General features: G+C 40.5%; 1 protein-coding gene across 8 annotated transcripts in view; it reads right to left on the reverse strand.

Annotated features, from left to right (window-relative positions):
• nvl (nuclear VCP like) overlaps positions 1-11,950 on the reverse strand; it is a 62,541-nt gene extending 50,591 nt beyond the window's left edge. For 2 of the 8 annotated variants that reach the window (XM_078931633.1, XM_023963692.2), the window contains exons 1-9: positions 11,649-11,894; positions 10,912-10,990; positions 9,184-9,254; positions 9,009-9,061; positions 8,747-8,834; positions 3,906-3,966; positions 1,568-1,759; positions 864-966; positions 676-752 (exon numbers count right to left, since the gene is read on the reverse strand). In XM_078931633.1, coding sequence (XP_078787759.1) covers positions 676-752; positions 864-966; positions 1,568-1,759; positions 3,906-3,966; positions 8,747-8,834; positions 9,009-9,061; positions 9,184-9,254; positions 10,912-10,968 — 702 coding nt within the window. In that variant the 5' untranslated portion in view covers positions 10,969-10,990; positions 11,649-11,894. Of the gene's footprint in view, positions 1-675; positions 753-854; positions 967-1,567; positions 1,760-3,905; positions 3,967-8,746; positions 8,835-9,008; positions 9,062-9,183; positions 9,255-10,911; positions 10,991-11,648 lie in introns of all 8 variants that reach the window. The other 6 variants (XM_078931631.1, XM_023963691.2, XM_078931632.1 and 3 more) reach the window with 6 other exon arrangements.
• Between the last annotated feature and the right edge of the window lie 57 nt (positions 11,951-12,007).

Genomic DNA, 12,007 nt, shown 5'->3' on the forward strand with positions numbered 1-12,007 from the left:
TATTGTGCATCTTGGCTGCACCTATTTGGTGTCACAAAGATAAATTTCCATCCGTTTTCTTTACTTATTTGTACTGTCATGACAGCGATGGTGCTGTCAGTTTACCTTGTTGTTGCATCTTCAAAAGTGCAGATTAAAATGTGACACTGAATTTGAAACAGCACATTGTAATTTCTGCATCTATTATTAAAGTATTTATTAGTAATACAGTGGAAATTAGTAGATTTGGTTAGAATGTTGATTTACGGTATGCGCCCCTAAATTTTCTGGTTGTGCCCCTAAAATTTTCAGTTAGGGGCCACTGTGCTCCTAGTGAAAAAAGTTAGTCTGGAGCCCTGTCTCCAGCCCATCAGGGCGCAGAACGTGGTGTTCGGTTTAAAATAAAAAAAGCAGCATACATTACTGCGCAAAAAAAAAATTCAGCGAGCTCGCAGAAGGTGTATTGCAATATAGCTATTATTCCATTCTATGTGACAGATTTTTGGGGGGTTTCAGACTCTGGAAGGTTTGAAAAAATGTCAGTCTATGCAGGTACAAGTCTCGATCGCGTGGCCACAGTGGCAAAAAAATCATGCGTCCTCTGTTATTGTTCAGGGGGCTGGGTCACATGTGGATGCAGGCCTCATCTGGCATCGCAGGCCGTAGTTTGAGGACCACTGCTGCAGACAAACTCACCGTCAAGGCCTCTTCATTCCCCCCCACGTCCTCAAATGTCACACAGGGATACTGCAGCTCTAAAGGCTTCCACTTAGCTAAGAGAAAAAAAAGTTGTGTTCAAAATTTAAACATTTTAAAACAAGGTTATTGTGTGACAGATGAAGCCAAATGAAGCACAGTTCTGTCAGGAGGATCACCTGCACCACCTTTATTGTTCTGAGGCTGAGTTTCTGTTGGATCAGCTGAGCTCTTTTTTCTTTTTCTGGACTTCTTAAGAATCCTGTTTTCCCTAGATGAGGCCACTTCTGTCTGCACAGACAGAAAAACAAAATATATTTGAAAATAAACCACTTCTTTAAACCATCAGCTACATGACATCTTTGCTGTAAGAGACGTCAGAAAGCCTGAACGCCACCAGCAGCTAATGCACAGAAATTAAGTCCATTCACAAAGTTGTGCAGTAAAAGGAAGCTTTATCATTATTCTAGAAATTGCCTTGCTACTTCAAGAGACTCATGGACAACAGCAAGAAAATGATAATATAAGCACACACCCTCAATGACACAAACTCTGTACCGTTGTCAGAAACTGGACTTTTTACTGGTGCTTGTTTTATACATTTACCTCTCACTTTCTATTCATAAATTGCACATTTCCATTCATGTATAACTGCATAGTTGCACACTGTGACTAACTCTCGTTTTTGTCCTGAGCTGCTCGAAGCTTACATTTAAGAATTGTAATGACAATAAATGATTCTGATTCTGACTTGGGACTTGACTCGGGCTTCAGGACAAAGACTTGAGGCTTCCTTGTGACTTGCTAAACAATGACTTGGCCCCACCCCTGCAGATTACCAAATGAAAACATAATATCACAACTGTACTTCATATGTAACTAGGTCACATACATGGCCATCAACTGGCTCGTCTTCACACAGGTCAATGAGGGTGTTGCTGCTGGTAGGACCTGGGCCTTTGTCAATGAACCAGCCTCCAGAGGAAACCTGCATCCCAGAATTTTGAATGCCAGCCCCTCTGCTAGAAGGGCTGCTGGGAATGGAGATGCCAGGTTTGTACAGTGAAGTCAGAGTGCTGTTGAGCTGTAAACATATGGAAAATAATTATTAATACAAACCATACAATAAAGAAATGTGTTTTTTATTGGAACAGACGATAAGGAAAACAACTTTAGTTTAAGAAGAAAAAGTGAATGGTACTCTATTGAAGCAAAACACCTGCCTGGGGATGAGACAGGTAAGCATCACCCACACATAGTTTATATTTGTGTTAATGTTACCAATACTGTTGAATTATTTCTGCCTTCTACAATTCCAGAAGGTGAACTTTGGTTCATCCTCTTGGAACCTGGAGGAAATGAAAATGGACTAACCAAAAGTAGCAGAAAAATATGGAAGGATATGTATCTCATATTTCAAAATAAAAGTCAAAACACGAATGCTTTTTCATTTGCAATATAAAGCTGCAATCGTTGACTCAAAACTAATATGAAAAATCAATTCGCCAAACAGCTTATTCTTTTTTTTTTCTTCTTCTTCTTCAACACTCAGGCATCCATAGCAAGGTACTGTGGACAAAATGTTGGAATTAGAAGTTGTAGATTTTGAACATTGTCTGTATGGCGAATTTGCAAACATTGTGATCTTAGCTAGCTCGCACATTTTTATCGGAATGTCGTGAAAATGAAATATGTGTTTCCCTGGCCCGCGCTGACAAGATCTATGAAGGAATGTGGGTGTGGTAAGCATAAAACCGTTGCAAAAAAATGTGCTAACTCGGCAAAAATGAAAAAAAAAAAATCAGAATTTTGCGCAAATTTCACGCACATGTCCCTAGCATAAGTCTACAACCACCTCTGGAATTTCCTCAACCTTTGACTTTGGAAAAAGGCCATCATTTTCATTTAAAAAAAAGCATATTTAATCTCAGAAACAAACGTAAACTTGTCGCTGGGATTTTTATCGATCATCCCGTAACTACTTAGGAATCAAGAGCAAGCTACTATGGGAAAATGTTGCAATTACAAGTTGTAGATTTTGAACGGTGTGTTCAAAATCTACAACAAGCTAGCAAAAGTGGCGTACTGTCAACAGTATACAGTGTATACTGTATCCAGAATACAGTATATAGTGTATACTGTATTCTGTATACAGTGTATACTGTAACTAATGAAATGGAATGCCTGCGTCCATGGCTGGAACTGAACATAATGAAAAACACTGTACATGGACATACAAGGAATGTGGGCGTGGTTACCAATGAACCCCTGTTGCTAAGGGCATCCAAAAGTTGACTTTTTTTGATTCGTCTGAAACTGACGTCGATCTGTTCGTTATCCCTAGGCGATCAGAATGTAAAATTGTTGCTATGGAGATAAAATCACCAGGAAAGCAGCCATTTTGAGAAAAGTGGATTTTTATATCAACTTATGACATGTAGCTTTTAGTGAGTTGATGATGGTGATCGCAATGCTAGCACTTTTAGCCGCATTAGCATAACTACAATAGTTAGCATAATTGAAATCTTAAACAATGTTTTTTTTTAAATGAGTTGATGCTGATCGCAATGCTAGCACTTTTAGCCACATTAGTATAACTAGCATTGTTAGCATAATTAGCATCTAAAGCAATTTGTTTTTCTGAGTCAGTAGATGATGCTGATCGTGATGCTATCACTTTTAGCTACATTAGCATTACTAGCATAGTTAGCATTTTTAGCATATGCAGCTCTGACATTGATCAAAGGTCGGCGGTGCTGCGTAGAGGTGGGCAGCAATTGCGGAAGTGGTACATAGAGGTGGGCGGCGGGGGCAAGTTGAGCCTGCGGGCCATTCAACGCCGCTTGCGGCTTTAATTCTAATTTAATTTTGCTACACATTAACGAGATAACTTTTTGACAATGAAATGTCATATATCATTTTCTTTATCATTTTAATTAAGTGACAGTATGAGCTATGTTAAAGAGGAAAAAGCTGACGGATTAATTTTTCATTTTAATTTTGAGTCAATGAACGCAGCTTTTTTGCGAACATAAAAAAAAAGCATCTTGGGTATTAAATTTCTTTTTGAAATATGAAACATATATGCTTGCATACAAAATTGTTATTGTCGTTTCCCACCAAAAATAATGGGGGGGGGGGGGCATTATTTAAATGTGTTGGGTTCTGCATATGAATACCCAAGATAATACCTCAAACCCCGGAAGCTCTATTCAGCACCTGACACTTACAGTGTTTTCACGGAAACCGTCGTCCTGGTCAGTGGAGTCTGTTGAGCTGCTGCCACATTCACTGCACATATAAAAACAAAGCTGGATGGAAAAGACGGTGGTAAAGAAATTCTTCACAAAAAAAATTAAGGAGCACAAGAAGACATATGTCTTCAAGACACAAGACTAGGTTTTTGAACATCAGGAGGTTCTTCAAATTGAGTGAACAGCTACAGCCAAAGTTATCAGGAAGACTGTGATGAAGGTACTTGGTGTGTCATCTGGAATGAGGAGAGCAGATAGGGAGACTGGGGGGTGAAATTAAGAAGTTGTGTAGTTTAAGAGAAAAAGGTTAGCTAAGAAAAAGTGAGACACTGAAAAGACGGTGAGCTACAGCACAAGGTAAAGCAGATGAACAGAGATGGGAGAAAAATTTCAAAGTAGGAAGCTAAAACTAATAGGCACAGCCTGGTAGACAAGCGCTAAAGAAGCAAGGTGCTAATTGAGGGAGGGTCTGGGGATCCTCTTCCAGGAACATTTTGAAAATTAGGGTCCATTGTATGCATTTTACAGGCACTTTGGGCATTTTCTCAGGCAATTTGAAAACAGTAGAGAAGGAGGATTTAGTATTTAAAGCAATGGTGCCTCCAGAAATTAAATCTTGGGATGGCACACAAAGACCATGAGCCTTACTTTTAAAATTCATTCTACCAAACGTAGTAAAACAGCCTTTAGAAAACTAACAGAAAGTTAAATGCCTACTGATATATTTTGATTTATTGTGTTCATATTTAATGCTTGGAGTGTTCGGCTCTTGACTGGGAGACATCTATGATGAACAAAAAGCAAAATTGGTTGTTATGAAATAGTAATTATAATAACAATAATGATAAAGCCCATTGCTGTCAAAGGCAGCAGCACCACAAACCTATTCCAACACCTGGGGGAAACCTTTTATTACTGTTAACCCCGCAACACTTGAAAACACGCAGCGTGCTAACACACATACACACTCATTCTACAACACCTATATAGTTAGTTCATTAGTTATATAGTTAGTAATACTGCGTTGTAATTATGAATTGAATTCATTTCCCGCCGGAGGGATATTGTGTTCGGCGGCGGGGCGGGGGAGGGTTGACCGCGACTCCTGCTTCATCAGCGCGGTGATCAAAAATCCCACACAGTCACAGCTCTAGTTTATATCTTGTGGAACACAAAGAAATTGGACTTCTCCAGTATATCGATATATACCGATATCAGAACCGATGAGGTCAGATCTTAACTAAACTGCGCTCTTGAAGAATGTTGCCCCAGGGCTCATTCAATGGGTTCGGTACCCATTCCTAGGAAAGGGGTACGATGGAGAACAATCACCAAAGTGCTCGCTTTGCATATAGCCAAAGACATGGTACCCATATTTACCGTGGAGAAGACAGGGTTTCTTAATTTAATTAAAACATTAGAACCCCAGATATGAGCTGTATTGTTAATCCTTTAGAAAATCGTGCTACTCTCAAGGTGAATGTTTGTCTGCTTTTAGTCTAGACAACAAAGTGTGACTTAAACACAGCTGGGACTTTGATTCCAAGAGTGTTCATTTATCTATTATCCATCCCAGAAATGGGGGTTAAATAGTGCCATGAAATGCCTGGGAGGCGCATGTGACGGGGGAAATCCTTTTTTACGTTCTACATTAAAATGTAATTGCACATCCACCACCGCTGATGACGGCAGCGCTCTGTCAGTGGGCCAGCTGTGGCGTGTGTGCTGAAACCGTGTGTGAAGCGACGTTTTTGGAGTCAAGAAAAAAAGTAATTAAAGCTACAGCTCATTTTTCTACACAATTTCCAAGTATGTGGCTGAATTCCAATTTTCACCAAAAGGGGGCGCTGTAGGCATGATCAATGAATCCACTTCATCTTTTTCCTCAGCCACCATTTCCATCACACATGCTACCTGCAGCCCCCCCCCCCCCCCCCCCCCCCCCCCCCCCCCCCCCCAGGGTCTCCCCCGCGCTTCTGACCACGTGGTCAGGGAAAATTTTCAAAAACCACCCGGTTGCGATAAGAGCCCTGGAGTTTGGCCTAAATGGAGCTGTCACCCCAAATATGAATCCAAGCGGTGACCTCGCTTCCCTTCCACTGACTGATCTCAGCAGCATCATCCGCCATGGTTGATGTTTATGTTTTCGTTCCCGCCTACTTCAATGCAGAATTATGACTTTTGTAGCATCACCACCACACACCAGTGTTGAAAGTTTTGTAGGTTTCCATCTGATGAACATGCCCTGTTAAAATCAAGCTTGTACGTTAAAGCATGTGGTGGGGCTCCCGGAAACCAATTTTGTAGATGGCACTATCGAGCTGTTTTTGTGCACCCATGCCGGTCTCCTATAAAATATTAAATTTTTCGCGACTTCTGATGTGTGTGCAAAATCTTGTGAGTTTTCGAGTATGTTAAAGCCCTCAAAATGCGACTCTTCCGACAGAAGGAAATTAATAATAATTAAAGCCGCAAAGTCCCTGTCTTAATCAAATATTAATATGTATTCATTCTCTGCATCTTAGTGTCCCATGTCATCATTGAGAACTTCCTCTGAGACGAACTTTGGCCCTTAACATTAGCTTTAACTGAGTCTTGTGAGATTCTAGTAAACCAGCTACATAAAGTCTGTAATGAAAATTTTGTCAGCACCAATTACTCAAATAGTTAACACGTTCACTCAATCTGGAACATTTACTGAGGCCTTAAAAACTGCACTCATTAAACCTCGCCTGAAGAAGGGCAATCTTGATGTCACAGTATTGAACAATTACAGACCCATCTCAAATTTGCCCATTTTAAGAAAAGCCCTTGAAAATGTTGTTTATCAACAGCTCCCCGACTTGATGTTTTCCAGTCAGGTTTAAGTCCCCATCATAGCACAGAAACTGCTCTTATCAAGGTAATTACTGACATCTGCCTAAACACTGATGCTGGCAAAGTCCCTGTCTTAATCCTGAAAATATCTTATTTTGAATAATAAAAATATTTTGTTGAAATTGTGAGTTGCGTCTCCAGGCCCGTACACACCGGGACGAATTTCGCCGGCGATTTTCGCCGACAAATAACGCCTCGTGACTAAACAAAGGGCACCAATGAGAGTGTGCACACCGACGCGAAAAAACGCCACGGGTTCGTTTTTTTTTTGATGCGTCGCGTCGAAATCTATTCGACCAATGAGAACGGCGCTTTTGCACACGTGTCTGGAGCCTCTGAAGTTACAGTAAAACACAACTTGGGGGCGCTCAAACACAACACTGCCTTGCTGAGCACACATACCAACGAAGAAGATAGACGCTGAGTTGCATCTACACAGCCGCGAAGAAATAATGACGGACATTCTAAAATATCCCTGAACCAAGCACCAGTTGGAGCTACTGGTGCTTGAAATATTCATGTTTTCTTTGTATGATTCTGACAAGCGCGTAAATACTTGCTCTCCTCTTCTGAGGGAAAAGCGAGTTTAAGAAGCGTAAACTTGCGCAGCGCCACCTTGTGTACAGGAGTATTTCTGTTTTACATTAAGCGCCATCTAATGTCAGGGAATGAAATTGCATGTTCACTCGGCTCATCGTCAGCGAAAATCGCCTGGGTGTGAACACAAAAAACGTGGCGAAAAACGCTGGCGAATATTCTTCCCGGTGTGTACGGGCCTTAAGACTGCATTCACTTGACCTGTGGTGTGTCCCAGAGACCAATCCTGAGACCCCTTCTGTTCAACCTCTACATGCTGCCTTTAGATCAGTTAATTTGCAGTATTAACATATCTTATCATAACTATGCAAACGATCCTCAGATCTATGTGTCACTGACAGCAGGTCAGGACTATGGGCCAGTGGATTCACTCAGTTGTTGCACCCAACAGATCAGTGCTTGGATGCAAAACACCTTTCTCCAGCTAAACTCAAACAAGACTTTGTCTTGTTTGTTTGAAGTTATTGTCTTTTCTCCACAGAAACAAAGAGAAAGTGTCAGCAGTTACCTCCACTCTCAGTCACTAAAACCTTCAAATCAAGTCAGAAACCTAGACTCTGACCTGAATTTTAACAGCCATATCAAGACACTAACATCAGCAGCATTTTACTATCTAAAAACATTGCCAAAATTAATTTAAATTAATTTAAGAATTTTTACTATATCTAAAATGTAAAACTATATTCTGGTGTATTTTCTAAAAAAGGTTATTCCAACTCAGTGAAATGTTGCCTGTACAGACATCGTCTTACATAGGGTGGCTGAAAACAGTTTTTTTTTGCTGAATGACAGATTTGCCCAATTTCTGTCCATTTGCATCTATACTAGGGCTGCACGATATGAGGAAAACTTGCGATATGCGATATTAGTGATCAGTATTGCGATGTCGATATAACTTGCGATACTTAAACAAATAGCAAAACAACAAAAACATTTCCATTTCACTGCAACCGTTTAATTTAAATAAGAGTTAAAATATCTTAAATTGTTCTCCAAATGACCCTGGTCTACATAGGAGGCCAACATCTAACATAAAAGCTCCATCCGATTGGTCCACAACATCAAGGGCTCCATCTGATTGGTCAAATGCATAAATGGATTTCTGCGATTCGTTAAATAGTTCAAGCTGCCATAAGATTATTTTAGCACATTTAAGGTTTACCATTTATTGCGATTTTCGCCAACTTTGCGATGTGGATATTGCACAGCTTGAAATCGCGATAACGATAAATTTGCGATTTATTGTGCAGGCCTAATCTATACTTAGAGGCCCTGACCTACAGGATCTGACACATGAAGCGTAGCTGGGACCCATTCCAGCCAGTTTCAGGGTGTGTCCTTACCCTTCCCTCTGGATGCTTCTGGCTCTCTTGGCAAGGTGTTTCTTTTCTATGTTGCTGAGCTCTGACGCCTCCTTGACTGCTTCATATACTTCAAACCCACAGGAAAAAGAGCCATTAGATTCACACATTTTCATGACAGCACTTGTACCTGAAGTTCAGCGGTCAGGAATCTGGACTTTAGCTGCCTTGACACAAGTTTCAAAACTATAAATGAGAACTACAGTCCAAAAGAACATTAAGTCTCAGCCTTTGTGTGCCTCACCCTTCTCCACCTGAATCCTGAAGGCAGTCTTGTTTCTTCTACCGTAGTCCACTCTGTAGGAACAAGACGTGGTTAGCAAGACGTCACACACCATCCAGCTGTCACCAACAACACCTTCAGGCAGGAGACGCTTCAAGCCTGGGCTCATTGTAGGGGGCAGACAAGACCAAGTCACCTGTAGAGTCTCTGAAGATTCAGCGCCATCTCTGACAGGTCCACATATTCACTGTCTTTTGAAGCCAGGTACTTTGAGAAAAAAAAAAAGATAAGAAATTCTGGTTAATTAGGGGGCTCCTAGTATTTAATGCGTGAACACAATCTAAATAGAAAAAGAAAAATCTACTTTATAAGTGAATTTCTCCAGAAACACTAATGACACTGAAAGAGAAGGAAGTCCATAATATCTGTCTTTTGATTCGTCTTTGATCCAGATTGTGGCGTTAAAATTCACTGCTAGAAACATTTAATATACCTTCACAATGAGACTGTAGTAAAAGGCTTTGTGCCTGTTATCATGCAGAAACATCTGTCACAGAACAAGATGCAGTCATGGCATATAGTAGTGCTTTCTCTGCTTGTGTGTAGTGGTGTCATTGAACAGGACACTGAACCCCACAATACCTTTTTTGGTCTGGTTAGTGACTTGACGGAAGACCTGCCTTCATTTAGTGTGAATCCGATCACCTGATTGAAAATCGGGCCCGGTCACATGGTTGATGACTCGATCAAAATTGGATGTTGTAGCTTGAACAGTATCAGACATTTAATTTATTCCTGTTATCAGCGCTTTATATTTCAGGCTTCATATTCCAGGTAAATGCTCTACTGGAAGTCTGCATATCATGAACAGATCAGCACATTTATTGTGGTGCTAGTTTGCTCAAAAACAGCTAAGCTTAGCTAGGCTAACATAATATAAGCTAAACTAGTAAGATATTCACAGATTCAGACTTCTGGGATTAAAACCTTTTCAAAAAACGTTTTAAACTGACGACAAGTGTCTATATTGAGTGGTCTTAACACAAAAAGCAACCAACAAAGCATGTTAAGAGATTTTTTGCTTCTTTTTAATAGAAACGGCACTCTGTGGTGCCAAAACAGACTCAGTGAGACACTCCTGTGGGAGAAGGTCATTTAACCCCTGAAGACCCAATCCTTTTTATTTCTCTTCTTGGGGTCCTGTTAAGCACAATTAATGGCTTTGGTAATAAAACCCAAAATGTGATGTCCACGCATGTTGATGTCTGGTCTTAAGACGTTCAAAAAGAATCCTATGTTGTCTAGAAAGTACAACCAAAACTAATAAATGGTTTCATTGACATTAATACTCATCATCATATTTATGCTACAATTGTTAAAGAAAATGTTTTTTACAAATTTTAATGGAGATATGAATCACATCTGATCAAAAATGTTCAATAGTTCTGCAGATACTAAAGCTAAAGTCACTTTAAAGTCACACTTTCTCCACATGACTAAATATCACCAGTTTTTACTAGGTAATAGTAACCTATTTTTACTACTTGATAGTTACACTATTCCTACTTGATTGTAGAGTTACTTTACAGAAATTCTATGTTTAAGTGTTAATAGGTAAAAAAAGGTTAAGAAAAGAAAAAAAAAATCATCTGTTTATTAAATTTGTTCGTTTTTTTTAATGTGTTACAGAACTATCGGATCAGGACTCGGTATCGGCAGATACTCAGAGTCATATGACTTGGAACTGCATTGGGCCCAAAAACATCTGATCAGGACACCCCTAGTGTGAATGAGTGTGTGCATTTTGGTGAATGGGTCCTTAACAGTAAGAGCTGTGGGCCTTACTCAAGGTAGAAAAGCTCTGGATATTTCTTCTGCAATCTACCATGGGAGCAAACAAGGCTGTGATAGGTGGGGTCTATACCTGCTCCACCCGCTGCCTGAGGCGGCTGTCCGTCCAGCCACTACTTTTGTTCTTCATCTTCTCATCAGAAACCTCACAACTGAAAGAAGTAAACTCAGAAAAGTTAAAATCCAACAAACATAATATCAGAAATAACCAACAAAAAGAGTCTCTGTTCAGCAGAGATCCATCAGTTTATGCAAAATGATTGATCAATCGACATCTCAGCCGTTCTGCTTTGACTTGAATGAATGTAAAAATAAATGTCAAATCCATTCACATGTTAGTTTCCTAAAGTTCCCCTTTGTTGTTTTTCCACATCCAAAGAATCCAAAGGGAACATTCTAGAACATTCTAGACACTGGATGGTCACATGACTTTATTCAAAGTCTGTCCACACACTGGACTGGAATGATGGACGGATCCGTGTTAATGACATCACATGTGTGTTGTAGTAAAATAAACCTACCATGCCTCAATCTAGATAGTATTTTCCAAGAGGATTCGATTATCGATGCATTTCATTTTGAAAATATAGGTCGATTTGATCTCAGATCAATCTGGTTGATTGTACTGTACCCTGCTGTCTTTACGACTTTACATCCTTCATTCAGGTAAGTTTATCTGATAAGGACAGTTGGGTGGCTTTATCTAGAATAATATGCGGGTAGGAAAAGCTCACGACGTACACGCAAAGGCTTCGTTAAAACCCCTCAGGGCTCTGATGGACCGTGTCCATGACATGATCATGAACATACCTCACTTCGATGCTCCGTCCTCCTCGTGCTGTTCGTTAAGTGACGTTACGTACATTACTAAAGGCAGCAAAAAAACCCGACCCACTTTCTGAGAGGGAAAGAAACCGAACTTGAGGTTTAATGGTCCAGCTTTCGTTCACCACATGGGTCGCAGGACGTTACCTTGGCACGTGAACCCCCAGAAAAGAAGGCAATAGCCGACAGCGCCTGGAAGCTCGGCCTTCTTCTGGTGTTTTTTGGCGTATGGCACACAGCGTTGAGGGGCATTACCGCCACCTACTGGTAAGGAGTGTGAGTAAGACCTATTAGTACGCCACACTCCACAGGCTGGTGGAGAAGCCCCTGGCTGCCGAGGTGTG

The sequence above is a fragment of the Oryzias latipes genome, chromosome 15, assembly GCF_053564925.1.
Source record: "Oryzias latipes strain Hd-rR chromosome 15, Olatipes_Hd-rR_3.1".
NCBI classification, from domain to species: domain Eukaryota; kingdom Metazoa; phylum Chordata; class Actinopteri; order Beloniformes; family Adrianichthyidae; genus Oryzias; species Oryzias latipes.